Below are 15,400 nucleotides of genomic sequence, written 5' to 3'. Positions count from 1 at the left end.
GGAAAAAGGGTAATAAGGAAAAGAGTTTAAGCTAAAGGACATATTATCATTGCAGATATAGATATATTTGTTTGTAATTTATCTCACTAGCATTTCCCCACCCCTTTCTTTGTTTCGTTTATCGTTTTTTTTTTTTTTACTTTTGCTATTTTACTTCATATTGAGAGTTCATGTGAACTGAAGGCGTTTTCCCCCTTAGACTTCATTTCATCTCTCAGTGACGATATTTGTTTTTAGATTCCTTTATCTCCCTTCATACCAAATGTCATTCATTCTCTCTACAGATGAGTTTATGCTCATAGGGAAAGGGAAACAAAATACACATCATTAAAATGTCTCTTTTTCAGTCTCCTTCTCCTTTCTCTGTCTCTCTCTCCATATTTATATAGCTACGAAGAGGGCAAAAAAAAAAGGATCAAGAACCACAAAACAACTACACGATAGCATCTGAAACAATAATATTTGAAAAATAGAAGAAATAAATAGTTTGTAGGCTGCCTAGAGAGAACGGTGGTGATGTCCACTGTCCCTGATGTTTGCACACTTGTGTGGCCCTTCTTGAAGAAAGAAGATACGGCGAGTGACAAGGACGGCTGGTTGATTGGTTGGAACCCACGTGGATTGGTGGTAGTGGTCGTTATGGTTGTTCGTAGTCCGTCTATTGATGATGCACTGCAGACACTAAAGGAAATGAAGAAGCATGCTGAGGCTATGAATAGCAGTTTGAATGGCAGCTGTAGTCGTGATTATATTGCACATGGCGGGGCAAAACAACAACAACAACAACGATGTCTTCCTTCTGCCGCCTCACTGCTTGTTCTTGGGCGTGTGTTGGCTTTATCCAGATCATCTCTTGTTGTGGAAGATAGTGTTAGAGAAAGTGCCGATAGGCGGGTGCGCACTGAACGACAATTAAGTGATATTTGGCTAGAACTTAACAGAGGACCTGTACTTGATCAAGTATGGTGCTGTGGATATCGTATACAACCATGTCACCTGCACGTTATACGTACAGATCCAAAAATGCGTTACTCTATCTCTCCAATAGTGTTTAGTGCTACAGCACGTTTTGGTTGTAGTGGTATAGATGCACTCTTGCAAGGAAGAGAACCTCTCTGTATTTTAGGATCCCATTCCACATTGGAAGGTGTATTGTTGCCTCCACATATGATTCCTTTGGCAGGACCATGTCCAAAAATGTCCTGCGAAATTGATGAAAATTGTGCGGCACATAGTACATTAAAGCGTATGAAAGAAGAGATCTTGGATAGTAATACCTCTATGGATGATGTAGCTAATACTACTCCAACTAATAATAACAATAATAATAATAATAATAATAATAATAATAATAATAATAATGGTAGTAGTAGTAGTATTACACGTAGAGAGAGAGATAAAGGGGATCAACAAAGTTTTGCTGGTGATCCCCTTTATAATGAACCACCACCTCCTCCTCCAGTTAGTGGACTACCTCCAAGGTTAAACTTTCCTACAAGTGCAGATTATGCTGAACTTGCTCTTCTTTTGAGTGCTAATAACTCTGCTCAATTATTGCGTGAATCTTTTGAGCTTAGGGAAATGAAAGGTGGTAATAAAGAAAATGAACAAACTCTGAAAAAAAATACTTCAGGTGCGTGGGTTTCATGGGAACAACATTTACAAACATTTATAGGTATGTTAGTAACAGTATTATTGTTTTTTTTACCCATATTAACATGGCTTGGAAAAATTTCATATACTGCTGCCTTGTTAGAGTTTCGCTTACGTGAAACTATTCATTGGCTTGCCCTCTTACAAGGACGTACAAATGTTTGTGGACTTCATCCTGTTTTACCTCATATGCAACATGAAGATCCTGCATTCCTTCGATTTTGTCTTATAAACTTTTTGTCTCGTGTTGTAGTGGATGGAGTACTTGGAACCGTATTTAGTCTATTATTGGCTGTTGGTGGAAATGCATTAGTAACGAAATCTGGTGATTTTTGTAGAGTTTTTCTATATGATGTTCATATGGGATATATGGATTGGTTTGAAGGATGGCCTGCTGGTCTTAAAATGAATGAAGATCTTAACATGACCTTATGTTTTTTTGCCAAATTGATGCTTCAGAAGAGTTGGGATTTTGTGGTAAATTTTAGCTGGGTTGCGATTGTATACAAACTTCTTGTTTACATTTCCCTCTGTGGTGCCAGCTGTGCCTTTGCCCTCCTCTCAGATGTCTGTGTTGTAGTTTCCCTCCACCTTGTCCTGCTCTCGCACGCCATCGCTGTCCCGTATCGGGCGATGGTGTCGACGATGCACAGCCTCTACCTGCAGTTCCGCGGCAAGAAGTACAACCCCCTCCGCCGCCGGACTGACGCCTATGACTTTGAGGTGGACCAAATGCTGATGGGCACGCTGCTCTTCACCGTCACTGTCTTTCTCTTCCCCACCCTCGCCACGTACCACGTCTACTTTGCGCTCGTCCGCGGGGCCGTCCTCGCCACCCAGGCCGCCCTCACCGCCGCCGCCCACCTCACCCTCTACCTCCCCCTCTTCCCCCTCCTCTGCTGGGCGGCCCAGCGCCATGGAAGCAGGAGCGGAGGGAACAGCGGGAACGGGGGGGTCGCCCTCACCACCCCGAAAGTCACCCGCGTCCGACCCCACGGCAACGCCGCCGGCCCCGCCCCGCAGCGGGCCTCCACAACGGTCGAAGTGACGGTCCTCGCCAAGCCCCTCCCGCTGCGGCTCATGATAATGGACTTTTTGCTCGTCCTGCACATCTTCACCAAACTGCGGCCACGGTCCTTGCTCACGGTGTTCTGCAATACGGAGGACGCGGGGGTGACACCACCGGTGGAGGAGCTCATCCCACACCTACGCAGGGACTGCGTCCAGGCAAACGTAAAGATGTTCACACACCCAACAACAACAACAACATTAGGCAAAAGCACAACAACGGCAATACCAGCAACAACAACCATAACACCCACAGTAGCTGCGGCGACTGTGGCGACGTCAATGGCGGGGGATGATTCTGTTGTAAGAGACATAGTGATAATAACGCCACTTTCACCGAACCCATAGTTTCCTTGTTTCTTTCTTTGTTTCGTGGTTTCGTTTGAGGTATAAAACTGATTTTGTAACGTCAGGAAATATACAAGAATAAAAAGAAATAGAGGGGATAAGAGGAAAAGAGAAACTGATACACATACACTTGTGTATGTATAGAGAGGGAGAGAGAGAAAGAGGTGTGTTAGTTGCTTGCTTGCTTTCTATGCATGCAAGTGCATTGAGCTGGGTTTTTTGTTATTATTTAAGACTTGGACTATGTGGCCCTTTTCTTCTTATTTTCTTGTTTCTGAATTCAAGGAGGTAAATACATATAGAAAGTCATTTAACATATACACGTATATATATATATATATATATTTATTTATTTATTTATTTATTTATTTATTTATTTATCTATATGTATACCAAAACTCAAACAAGAACAAGAGCTGAGGACAGTAGTAAGCGAATGTCTGCAAAACACGACCGTCACCTCTGCGCGAGAAGGTTAGTAGCAGCTGTAACTCGAAGAGCAGCGTGCTTGTGACACTACATGCACTTACACATTGCAGATATATATACAGAGAGGGGGAGAGAGAGAAGGCCATATACCTTCACGAGAAGTGACCAACCTGCAACACAATTAAAAAAAAAAAGAGACCAAGATGCAAGAATAAAAAACAACAATTAAGAGAAGAAAAGCTTGAGTTGGATAGAAGACGGCCAGAGGAAACAATATAAGGTGGGAAAAGAAATAGGAAGGATCAAAGGAGGCTTTTCCTGTGGTGTGGGTGTGTGTGTGTGTCTTCGCACACGCTCCTATAGCTCTGACTGTGTAAAAACGGAGAATGTGTCTGCAAAAAGTCGCAAGGAAAAAATAAAAGAGAAAGACGGAGTAACATACAATAAACGATACACGTGGATACAAGAAGTTGAGGAGTAAGGAAAACAACTTTAAAAAGAAGAAGGAGAAAAAAAAAGAGGTATGTCTTGTATTACTTACATTAGCCGTGCTTAAAGCGTGTGAAGAGCACAAGCGTGTCGTATAAGAAACTTCTCGAAGAAAAAGAGAGTGGACTGTACAGTGGTCGAATAAACGTTTAAATAGAAACACACAGGGAGTTACGGAGAGAGTCGTTTGTATATGAATTTGATTATTTTGTATTGCGTGAATGCTTTTTGAATGTTTCTTGTTTCTTCTTTTCTTCACCTTTTTTGTGTTCATGCAATGACTTGGGCTGCAAACCTCCAGCTCCTCCCAATGAGGGTTTCGACGCGCTCAGAACTCGAAAGAGAGTTTTGAAAAGCCCACCCACCCACAACCAAAGCGGATTTTTTCTAATTTTAAAAAACATTTTTTCTTCTTTTTTTTTTTGCAATACGGTTTTATTTTAAATCATTTATTCGCTCGATCACATCTGGGACCCTGCAAGTTATAAACCTTCCCGCAGGTTTACGATAACATAAGAGCAGCGAAGATCCCGCAAAGAAGTTTTTATTTAACTCTGAGCACCTTCATTTTCTCTTTATTTTTCTTTTTTTCACGTGAGGGTGTCTCTAATTTTAAATTTACCATTAAGTTATGTTGGCCACACTTGATAAGTTGGAAAGTGTACATGCCATCGAGATTCTCTTTTGTTTTGTTTACCATTAAGTTTTATTGAGTGTCTTTGGCGTGGAAGGGTGTGGGAACGTTTTTTCCAAACCCCGAGAGCTAAAGTACAAGCCACAGAAAGCGAGAAATATTTTTAGTATTTCCCCGTTAATAATGTGTTGATGTACTGGCCTTATCGGCAAACGTTGTTTCTCAGTTTGACTTGCAGTACCACTTGTGCAAACACGTTCTTCCTTTCCCTATTATCTTCTTCTTAATAAAGCGACAATCTGATTATATCGTGATTTTGCACATCGAAACCCAACCAAAAGGCCAACAAAACAGAATAATAAAAGAAAATAGTGGCAGTTTGAAGAAAGAGGACAAGTTGCAAGAATAAAAAGAAGAAAAAAGAAGAAGAAGAAAAGGCATCTGAGGAAGAAGAAGTAGAAAAAAAAAGGCAGAGTGGTGATTAAAAAAATATTTAACCAAACAAAAAAATATTGAGTTTAAGTGGCTACTCATGCCTGAAACGAAATGGGACTCTGATGCTCACTCACGCGATTCTTCCAGTTACCATCAAACCATTGATAACTACCTTGTGGGTGAAACTATTGGTAAAGGAAGTTTTGGTAAAGTGAAGAAGGGCATTCATCTCCCAACTGGCGAAACGGTAGCTATTAAGATTCTTAACCGTGTTAAATTAAAGAATGCGAATATGGATAAGAGAATATTTCGTGAAGTAAAGATATTGAAATTATTTTCTCATCCCAACATTTGTAGGCTTTACGACGTTATATCCACACCCACCGATATCTATCTCATTATGGAGTACGTTGATGGGGGTGAGCTATATGAATACATTGTAAAGAAAGGTAAACTACGTGAAGATGTTGGACGTTATGTATTGCAGCAGATTGTTTGTGCGCTGGAGTATTGTCACCATTTTCTCGTGGTTCATCGTGATTTAAAGCCAGAGAATATTTTGCTTGGTCCGGGTTTGCAAGTTAAACTTATTGACTTTGGTTTATCTACTATTATGAAAGATGGAGAATTTTTAGCGACATCATGTGGATCGCCAAACTATGCCGCACCTGAAGTTATTTCAGGAAAACTTTATTTTGGTCCTGAAGTCGATGTATGGTCTTGTGGTGTTATTCTATATGCTCTTCTTTGTGGATGTTTGCCATTTGATGAAGAGAGTGTCCCTATGTTATTTAATAACATTAAAAAGGGACGTTATCATATACCATCTAGTGTTCCTCCTGGTGCACGTGAATTAATTGAAAGGATATTAGTTGTTGATCCTCTTTTGCGTCTTACAATACCTCAAATACGTGATAATGTGTGGTTTAATACCAATCTTCCCACACGTCTTTCATATAATGAAGCCATATTTTTAGTTCAAGATAAACGAATTTCACCTACTGTTGTGAGTCGTGCGGCCAGAATTCTTGGAATGCGAGATCGAGATATACGTAGTGAAATTGAACGAGGTAGAGGACCTGGATTTGTGGCGTATAGTATTTTACTAGACGCAGAGAGACGAAAACAAATAATAGCAGATGCAGAATCTCTAGGAGTAGATGATGATATGCTTAGTAACTCAGATCGTGTAACGACGCATGTATCTAGGGCAACAGAGCGTGAACTTAATCTTGGTCTCTTATTAACACAGAGTCCTGCTATGGAAGTTTTATTAGATGTTGGTGATGCGACTTCTAATAAACGTGCTTATAATGGTGGTAATTTTATTCCAGCTTCTGTACAAGAAACAAAAACATTTGCTGCATCTTTACATACACCTGTTTCAGTTGGTGCTTTTAGTATTACAAGGCGACCAGAATCTGTTACAGATGCATCTAATCCCTTTGGATCCAGCCATATTGGGAGTAATAGTAGTTTATGTCATCCTTCTGTTACTGGCGGAAGTATGCGTCATGGATCTGGAGCTGCTATTGGTTCAAGTTATAATGATCGTCACCGTGTTGGATCTGTGGCCAAATCTCATATGGTATATACACAAGAAGAAGAAAACTTTATTGTTCGCAATAACGTTGGCTGGCGCATTGGTTTAATGAGTGACTTCAACGCCGCCACCTCTCTCAGCGTGATCTATTCCACTCTCAGTTCACTGGCGATGGAGTGGAAGGTGTTGGCCCCATTTCGCCTCCTCGTACGCACCACCCCCGACACGTGGGCAAAAATTGGGGCGCCCCCGACAAAACCCCCCACGCCGCTCTCCCTGGAGCCGTTCGATTTGGCCGATGGGAATAGCGGGGACTCCAATACAACACCCCCGCCTCGGGTGGTGTTGGCGCTCTATCTTTTTCGTATTCACGAGAGTCATCATACAGGGTATTTGGTGGATTTTAGCGTGGTGCATGGATCCTTGCTGGCGCTAGATGTTGTACTGCGACTTTCAGCGATCCTTGTGCAGCGCATGGGTTGAAATTGGAGGTTGTAATGTTGATAGCCAGAGAGAAAGAGAGGGAGAAAGGAGAGAAAAGGCAATCCCATTTCAGAAGAATAAGAAAAACTAAACGGGGGAGAAAAGAAAAAAAAAACGAAAAAAAAAAGTAAAATAAGAACCTAAAAAAAAACTTGAAAAGGTAGTCTGAAGTGATCAGTGATTCTTTTTTTCTTAGTAAGTATTAAGGTGGTGAGAAAAGTGTAAGGCACAAGGAAATCACACTGGCGTAAGCTAAAAAGTAAGAATGTTTTTTTTTTTTTTTGGTATGTGTGTGTAAGTGTGTATGTTTTTCTAATATTTGCGGTAATTCCTGCTTTTTCCACGTATTTCCTAAATGCCTTTTCTACATCCTATCAGGCACCACTATAATGGTGATCCAACACAGTTTGAATGCAACTCAATTCTTTTACAGGAGGCAACTTACAAGGGTGTGGTAACGACTGATAGGCAGATGTTTATTCAAATGGCATTAGGCGCTATATACTATTACTTTTTCTTGTCTGTATATATATATATATATATATATACTAGCCCCGGCTCTAAATGTCTTTTGAGATGTTGATATATACGCATTCATTCACCAACTCAATATACACAGGTCCAAAAAGAACGAAAGAGAAAAAAAAGATGCAAGGAAAAAGGCGATGGTAAGTGGTGTGTGACAGCAGTTGTGCAGTTCATCTTCACTACCATCAAGATTGCTTGAGGAAATAGTAAAGTGAATACGTCGATTAGCAAGGAATTTTTTTGTTTTACTCTTCTAAGTCTTATTTCTTTGTTCGCCTTTTTTTTCCTTTGTTCATGTTTTTCCATATGTTTTCCTTATTTTTTTCTTACATCGCTTCCCTCCACAACTATAATAATGATATTTGTTTTTCCACTTTTCTTTAACTCGACTGCACACAGTTATACGCGGAAATATGGACAAGAAAAAAAGAAAAACATACATTCTCTATCTCTTTGGTGTTTTCCTTTTTATTTCTATTTGTGCGTCCTTCTACATTTGCATATGTATGTCTGTTTGAGAAAAGGAGAGTAAAGAGGTGGTTTGAGGGAGAGGTGTAAGGAATGAAAGATGTTGGAAACAGAACTGAGGGGAAAAAAATTTTATGATGATAACGGTTCTAATTATTGTTGTTGTTAGTATTTTAATTCCAAAGATAAATACACGCACACACACAAAAACAAAACAAAAAATAAGAGAGCGATAAGATGCAGTTAAATAATTTCTTTTTAGTTTTCTCTTGATTTCTATTTGGATTAAGTTATCACAGTTACAACAGCTGTAGATACACTCATATACTTATATCTCTTTTCTTTTCTATTTCTTCTCCTTTTGTGTTCTCTTTTTGAATGAACGGGGCAAAACACAAAAAAAAAATAAGAAAAAAACGACAGGAGTCGTTCTCTTTGGTGGTGTGGAAGAAGAGTTATTTGTTTCCTTTTTGGAGTTCAAAAAAGCTTGCAAGCCACGAACCCCGAGAGAGAGAGAGAGTCACATAACTAATTTATTTTTAAAAAAAAAACATCCCAAAAGCCATAAAAAAAGGAATTATCTAAAAAAGAAAAAAGAAAGATAAACTAACGGAGATGATTCAGCGCTGTGCCCTCTGGCTTGAGGCCCCTACCCGTGAGAAGGGCCCAAACATGGGACGACTGCTGTATGGAAAACGGAAGAATGCCCTTCACACCACAAGTAAAGCCAAACCAGGCGTTGTTGGACTGTTATTAGGCGTCCCAATGTCAGAACTTCGATCGGCCACACGTCGTGCGGTTGGAGTGCGGGAACTTAATAAGGAAACGTTATCAGAATTACTGCGGAAACTCCGTGCGGTAAATCGACTAGATCGTTCGGAAGTTGTTGTGCAGGTGGCGGATGAGGCACATCTCTCGTTAACGTCCTCACATTACTGTATTTTAATGGCCCATGCAAATGATAATAAAGACTGGGAAACTGCCCTTCGCTATTGGACACGTGCTTGTCATGAGAAGAAGGCGAATGAGAAATTACATGGTGCACTCTTAGCTGCTTATCGAGCCGCAGGACGTTGGAAAGATTCTGTACAGCATTATAATGCGATGATAGAAGATAAGATGAATCTTGATCCTTATGCACTACATACTGTTATGAATGCTTGTCGCAGAGCATCAGCTTGTGAAGAGGCCCTTACAACTTTTTCTAAAGCAGTACGTGCAGGTGCATCACCTAATAGTGCCGTATATCTTGAACTTTTACGTTGTATACAACAATCGCGTTTACCTAATCGATGGGAAATGTCTCTTTCTATACTTCAATCCATAGAAGGGAAAGTTGATATGACGGCTGGATTTTTTAATGCCACTATGGCTTCAATGGGAGGTGCAAACTGGAAAAAAGGTGTACAATTGTTTCAAACTATGAAAGAAAAGAATGTTCAACCAAGCAAAGATACAATTGCTACACTTGTGTCTTTAAATACAAGCGATGTTTCTCATGCTGTACAATGTATAGCAGAAGCACATTCTCTTGGTATGCCTGTAACGGATGCTATGTATCGTGTGGTTTTATCAAATTTAATGCAATTACAACTCGATCATGAGGCAGTTCGTTTCGCTGAAAAGGAATACAGACGTTTTACTCAAGACCCAGGAAATCCAGTAAATTCTTCACTCTCTTTAAGTCTTGCTATTATTGATTCATTGCTTGCACATAATCGTCCTCAAGAAGCCTTAATGTTTTTTACTGCATTTGAGTCGAAACTTGGAAATATAGTTGCTTCTGCAACACGTGGACTTGGAAGTTTTGGTTTAAGCTCTCAACGTTGGATTGTACAAGGTCGTGTAGCTGTAGTAGATCATAATGTTCTCCTTAGTCCACTTTTAGAATCTCTTCTTTTTCATTATGATTCAGTATTGATTCCTTTTTCTTCTATTCGAATACTTGTTCGTCGTCTACCTGAAATGGCTGGTACGGCAAAGGGACGTTACACTAAGACTGTACTAAAGCGTCTTCAAGAATTAGTAACGGAAAGAGCACCACTTCGTGTTTTGCCGCTAGTTCACCAATTGAATGCTCATACATACATTGTGGATGGACCCATCACAGCAGATTCTGTAAATTTACTGCGTAAAGCCGCACAACAGCAGCAGGAGGAGGAAGAAACCATTGAAGGATTGAAAGGAGGATCTACTGGTCCGTTGCTAATTCGTAGAAACAACGTCCTACCTTCTTTTAATGAAATCAAGATAGAAAAATCAGAGGTAGGATCAATGGAGAAAAATCTAATATTGTCTAGTTCTGATTCGAAATCTGAAGAGTCTTTAGTTGAAAGCAGTAAAAATAATAAATCAATATTGCAGTATTCAGATCGCATGACGTCTCCCGAACGTGTACTTGCCGTAGCAGTGATGCTTAAATCACTGAATCCCGATGCTAGTATTCATGTTGTTTCACCTAGTCCTGTGCAGTTGCAGGTAGTGGAAAGATGGAATGAGTTTAGGCAAATCTCATCCATAACTCCAGTTCATTATCCAGATGAAGTGGCCATTAAGGCCCCATCAGAAAAACAACAACCAATAGCCGGCGGAAAAATTGAAAGTGAGCTATCTTTGAGAAAAAAGATACAGCATCCTCAGAAGATGCATCAGGAGGTAAGACCTCTGTTTGTCCCATCATAAAAATTTATACTCTGTATGGCTTGCTTTGCATGACATGCGTATTCACAAAAAAAAACTCTGATAAACCTTCTTTTTTTTATCTTTATTTACTTTTGCTCTTTGTTTTATTACCTAACTATTTATCCCTTATTATTATTATTATTCTTTTTCTTGTATTGCGTACTAAAAAGAGGTATTGGAAGTGGTGGGGTGTGTGAGACATATGGCTGCCGATGATGTTGTCCTGTTGCGGGATTACCCTGATACCTTCACGGAGGAATTTATTCATTACTGCCGCGCCAACCACCTCCCCCCTCAACTATTTCACGATTTGGCCGAGTTTGTGAGTACCATGCCACGCTATGTCTGTGTACTTCCACATGACGCGTGTGGGAGTATCCCGCCCACCACCATGACGATCAGCAGCGATGTGAATTGCGTGACTGCTGAGCTGACCGAGTTGCTTGGCCTCTGTGCTGGAAGTGTGCATCCTGTCCCGTGGCTGCCGCGGCCGCACTTCTTTTCTCTCCCCCGCTGCACTTCCGTCGGTGTCCCCGCGCCGGCCTCCCCGCGTCTCTCTTTGCTCTCAATGGACGCGGCCTCGGCGGCGGCGGTGGTGGCGCTGCGGCCGCTGCGGGGTGAAGTTGTGTGGGACGCCTGCTGTGCGCCCGGGGCGAAGTTGGGGCTCCTCGCGGCGGCCGTCGGGGCGGGAGGGGCGGCGGTCGGATCGGACGGGGGGGCCGCCCGCCTCACCATCGCCCGCTCGCTGCTCCGCCGGCGGGAGGCCGCGAACGTTCTTCTTCTTGCCGCCGATGGCCGCCGCCTCACCGCCGCCGACGCCGTGCGGGCCGCGCAGGGCGACTCCGGTCGCCGCCGGCAAAATGGAATGACTGCCGGGGAGGAGCGAGAACTGCAGCGGTGGTCAAAGCGGCAGCGTGAGAAGGGAGAGAAGGAAGAAGAAGAAATAAAAGTGATGCTTGCCTTTGCAAGTGATGAGGCACGTAGACGGGTAGAGAAAATGGGAAATACGAAAGAAGGAAGAGGTGGAGGGGGTTATGCTGGATTTGATCGGGTTCTCGTAGATGCAGAGTGTTCACATGATGGGTCACTGGCACATATGTGTCTCAATGACGCAAGTAAAACACCCTATAAGGCGGAGGGAGAGGCACCAAAGGGTAAATCTGGGATTGATAATCTATATCGTATGAAACGGTTAAATTTGGCATTACAGGGAAATGCTAATTCCAACATCTCTATTGGAGGAGGTCTCCCTCCGTTAGTTTCACTGCAATTGGAACTTATTAAAAATGGTTATACACAACTTAAACCTGGTGGTACCATGGTATATTGTACATGTTCTTTTTCATATCAACAAAATGAGTTTGTTGTACGGGAAATGATACGTCTTGTTAATGCGAGTGATGAAATTAAACAATATTATGGAGGAGAAGCTGTATTGTGTCATCCTTTTGAATATGTGCATGAAACAGCACCTCAAGATTTAGTATCTCCAATTGTGAATCTGACAGAAGAACAGGCCACTTTTCTACGGCAACAACTAGAAACGGCTGGAGATCCGTACGGGATTATTGCAGCAGGAAAGGCAACAGACAATAGCCCTGGTAATAGTGGTAGTAATAATATTATTGGTGTGCGATTCTGGCCCCAGACCTTCGCAACTAGCTTTCAGTTTATCTCCAAAATATGGAAGAAACCGTTGCAACCTTCGGGCAGCGAGTAAAAGAGAATACCAAATTTCTCTGTCTGTGTGTGTGTAAAGTAATACAAAACAAATGAAAGAAGAGAAAGAAACAGAAGCGCATGAAGCACATATACATATTACTCTAAAAGAGGCAGTATGTTTGTGTGTCCTTCCTTTGTGTAAAACTCCTTCCCTCACAGTGTTATTATGTGTGTATATCATTCCACATCCTCCTTTTTGTGCCTTCTCTTTCTTTCTTTTTCTCTATTCAACAAAAAAAAAAAGCATGTGTAGGTGGAGAGCGGTGGGACAAGGTGAAAAAAAGAGAAGAGACGTATACATAAGAAATACCAAAAGAAAAAAAAAAACAATAGGTGGAGGGTGAATGTGCTTGGGTCTCAAGACTGCCCCCCAAATGCTCACACCGCCGTTGCAAAGGGTCTTGCCAGCCTCCGCTCGTAACAGCCTTCAGATGCGGTATCTCTCCTCACTGCAGGCACACCACCAACGCCATATCCGACATCTGGCGTTGTTGGTAGAACGAGGAGGAAGAGAAGGGGATGATTGTAATACACTCGTGGCGTGCTCGGTTGTTGGTCAGCAGAGGAACAGTAATACCACCGGAGCATCTCCAGCAGATGGCACAGAGGTTATGTTCTGTGCGACTGGAGTAAATCATGCACTACATAGACGATTTAATTCAGGAAGGACGCTAAGAGGGATCCTTAAGGGTTGTGCGGAACAAAATGCACTTGGTGTAGCAGCAGCTAGTGGACATTGTTATTCCGCTATTACTGATGTTTACCTATATGCTACAACATTACAGCAGAATTCTTCACCTTGCAGAAGTATCGACTCAACGAATCATAAAAATATTACTAAACATCTTGAAGAAAATGATAGTAATACTGCAACTCCTGCAACGGCTTGTGCTTCATCATCCCCAGTATTATTTTCATCTGTAAAAGGTGCTGTATTTCCATGTCCAGAGTGTTGGCGAAGCCTCATTTCAGTGGCCGCAATGCGGCATGATGATGGAGAAACAGAACCACTAAATCTATTCGTGCATATGAGTGGGGAGGCAACAGCAGCAGCCACAACAACAACAACAGCACTTCGTAGCGTGTCTGTAGCGAAGGAATCACTTTCACTCTGCCCATTATCCCCTATTGATGTCACAATTGTATTGGCTGGGTGATATCTCTCTTATTGTTTGTGTGTTTGTGTGTTTGAAATAAGCGTGAGTAATCTCAACCTGGTCGAATGCGCTTTTTTTTTCTTTGATGTGATGTCGGTTTATTTCCTTTTTTTTTTCCTTTTGTCGTTATTTTATTCTTATTTTGTTTTATTGTGTTTGTTTGTTTTGTTTTAAATTCCTCCCTAGTGACATTGGATGTTTTTGTTTTTGTTCTTCATATTTATTTTCTTATGTGTTGAGGCATAATAACACCCTCCACCCCCAAAAAATAATAAAATAAAAAATAAAAAAAGAGAAAAAAAACAACTCTCTGTTATTTGCAGAATTCATGAACAGCTCAGCCTGTTGGAACCAATTACTCCCAGAGAAACAACAGCAGAGTTCTACTGCAAGTACCACGAACCACAGAGTCTCAGAGCGGAGGGTGCGCCAGTACAAAAAAAAAGAAGGAGAGCACCAGGAAAGAACAGAAAGCCACAATAATAATAATAATAATAATAAAAGCAGTAACAGGGGAGAGAATGGATGTGCACAAGATTCCATTATCACACTAAATGAGTGGGAGTTAGAAGCTGTTCGTCGTTACAGAGCCGTACAAAGTTATGAGGGAAATATTCCTTTGGAATATGATTATCTATCATCCAATGGTACGTATAATACGCTTCTACAGTTAATTTTACACTCTAAACTTATTCCCATTAAAGACTGGCATGCGTGTGCACATACGGTGGCAAAATGGTTTGAAGGTCCTAAGTCTGCTGTACCACTGGGTTTGCTCTCCTACACCGTTATTCAACTTGTTACAACACATCAATTAATACCACATGCTGCTGCTAGGTGGATTTTAAATCTGTGCAAAGCACTACTATTAGTAAGAGACAGTAATTCAGAAGTACCTAAAATTCTTGATGCTTCTGATTGGGACATTGCAGAGGAATTACAACGATCTGTGTATCTTTTGCAAGAAGGTGTTTCCCTTTTTCAGAATTTTTCCTCTTTAGTACTTGATACGGTAGTAAGTGAGATTCTTCTTGCTACAAATGGAACAGAGATGTGTAGACTTTTACCTTTTTGTTTTTTATTGAAACGCAATAAGGCATTTGCGGTATCTGCATGGAAGAGTAATGAACAACAGCATAATACACGTATACAGCGTGTGTGTGAGGTGGGACGCGAACTTTCACCACATCTCGCTGTGGTACTCAGTGTAGTGGTGTAAATGGTGTTCAAATAAGAGGCGGCTAAATGGAGAATGAATAGTTATCTATTTTCCCTATTTTACCTGTATTTTTTTCTTTTATATATTTTATTATTATTATTATTATTATTATTATTATTATTATTATTATTTGGTTTCTTTATTTTGCTTTATTTCTTATTCTTTTATGTTACAGTTGGTAGCGTGACGCTACAGACAATATGGTGATCTACTGCCTTCTGTCCAATTAAAATAAATACAAGTTCAGAGTAAACATATTGCTTAGTTTATTTATATTATATATATTTACTTTTCTGGTTTTATTTCCTACACATCTATTTAAGTAGCTGTCAATGATAAAATAGTTTGAAAGTGACAGGTGAGTATGGATGACAATTCATTTTCTTTCCCTTTTATATTTCTTTTATTTGGGTCTCTCTGCACTCTCATTGGTAAAATAACAGCCGCAATGGTAATTGTTTTTTTTTTCTTTTATTCAATATATTAATATTTTCTTTATTTCTTTTATAACCAAACGTCTTTGTTGATCAGGTGGGTGAGAT

The 15,400-nt window shown here is 40.8% G+C and overlaps 6 protein-coding genes across 6 annotated transcripts; all 6 read left to right on the top strand.

The window, feature by feature from the left end:
• Positions 1-516: 516 nt before the first annotated feature.
• Positions 517-3,069, top strand: LSM04_008025 (N-acetylglucosaminyl transferase component; the record flags this gene model as incomplete). The annotated part of the gene is made up of 1 exon (XM_067336232.1): positions 517-3,069. One exon carries the CDS (start codon positions 517-519, stop codon positions 3,067-3,069), a length of 2,553 nt encoding a protein of 850 aa, XP_067192728.1.
• Positions 3,070-5,153: 2,084 nt separating this feature from the next.
• On the top strand, positions 5,154-7,082 carry LSM04_006788 (Protein kinase domain; the record flags this gene model as incomplete). The annotated part of the gene is made up of 1 exon (XM_067336231.1): positions 5,154-7,082. One exon carries the CDS (start codon positions 5,154-5,156, stop codon positions 7,080-7,082), a length of 1,929 nt encoding a protein of 642 aa, XP_067192654.1.
• Positions 7,083-8,693: 1,611 nt separating this feature from the next.
• LSM04_005492 (uncharacterized protein) lies at positions 8,694-10,760 on the top strand (the record flags this gene model as incomplete). The annotated part of the gene is made up of 1 exon (XM_067336230.1): positions 8,694-10,760. The coding sequence occupies one exon, from the start codon at positions 8,694-8,696 to the stop codon at positions 10,758-10,760; it is 2,067 nt and encodes a 688-aa protein (XP_067192575.1).
• A 202-nt stretch (positions 10,761-10,962) lies between these two features.
• On the top strand, positions 10,963-12,480 carry LSM04_006849 (SAM-dependent methyltransferase RsmB/NOP2-type; the record flags this gene model as incomplete). Its single annotated transcript, XM_067336229.1, has 1 exon — positions 10,963-12,480. One exon carries the CDS (start codon positions 10,963-10,965, stop codon positions 12,478-12,480), a length of 1,518 nt encoding a protein of 505 aa, XP_067192661.1.
• Positions 12,481-12,826: 346 nt separating this feature from the next.
• On the top strand, positions 12,827-13,639 carry LSM04_007950 (uncharacterized protein; the record flags this gene model as incomplete). The annotated part of the gene is made up of 1 exon (XM_067336228.1): positions 12,827-13,639. The coding sequence occupies one exon, from the start codon at positions 12,827-12,829 to the stop codon at positions 13,637-13,639; it is 813 nt and encodes a 270-aa protein (XP_067192719.1).
• Positions 13,640-13,967: 328 nt separating this feature from the next.
• Positions 13,968-14,858, top strand: LSM04_001313 (uncharacterized protein; the record flags this gene model as incomplete). The annotated part of the gene is made up of 1 exon (XM_067336226.1): positions 13,968-14,858. The coding sequence occupies one exon, from the start codon at positions 13,968-13,970 to the stop codon at positions 14,856-14,858; it is 891 nt and encodes a 296-aa protein (XP_067192354.1).
• Between the last annotated feature and the right edge of the window lie 542 nt (positions 14,859-15,400).

Source organism: Trypanosoma melophagium (genome assembly GCF_022059095.1).
Source record: "Trypanosoma melophagium isolate St. Kilda chromosome Unknown ctg2segment0, whole genome shotgun sequence".
In the NCBI taxonomy this organism is placed as follows: Eukaryota; Euglenozoa; class Kinetoplastea; order Trypanosomatida; family Trypanosomatidae; genus Trypanosoma; species Trypanosoma melophagium.
The sequence above is the reverse complement of the archived record's forward strand: the minus strand, read 5'-3'. Positions and strand labels throughout refer to the sequence as shown.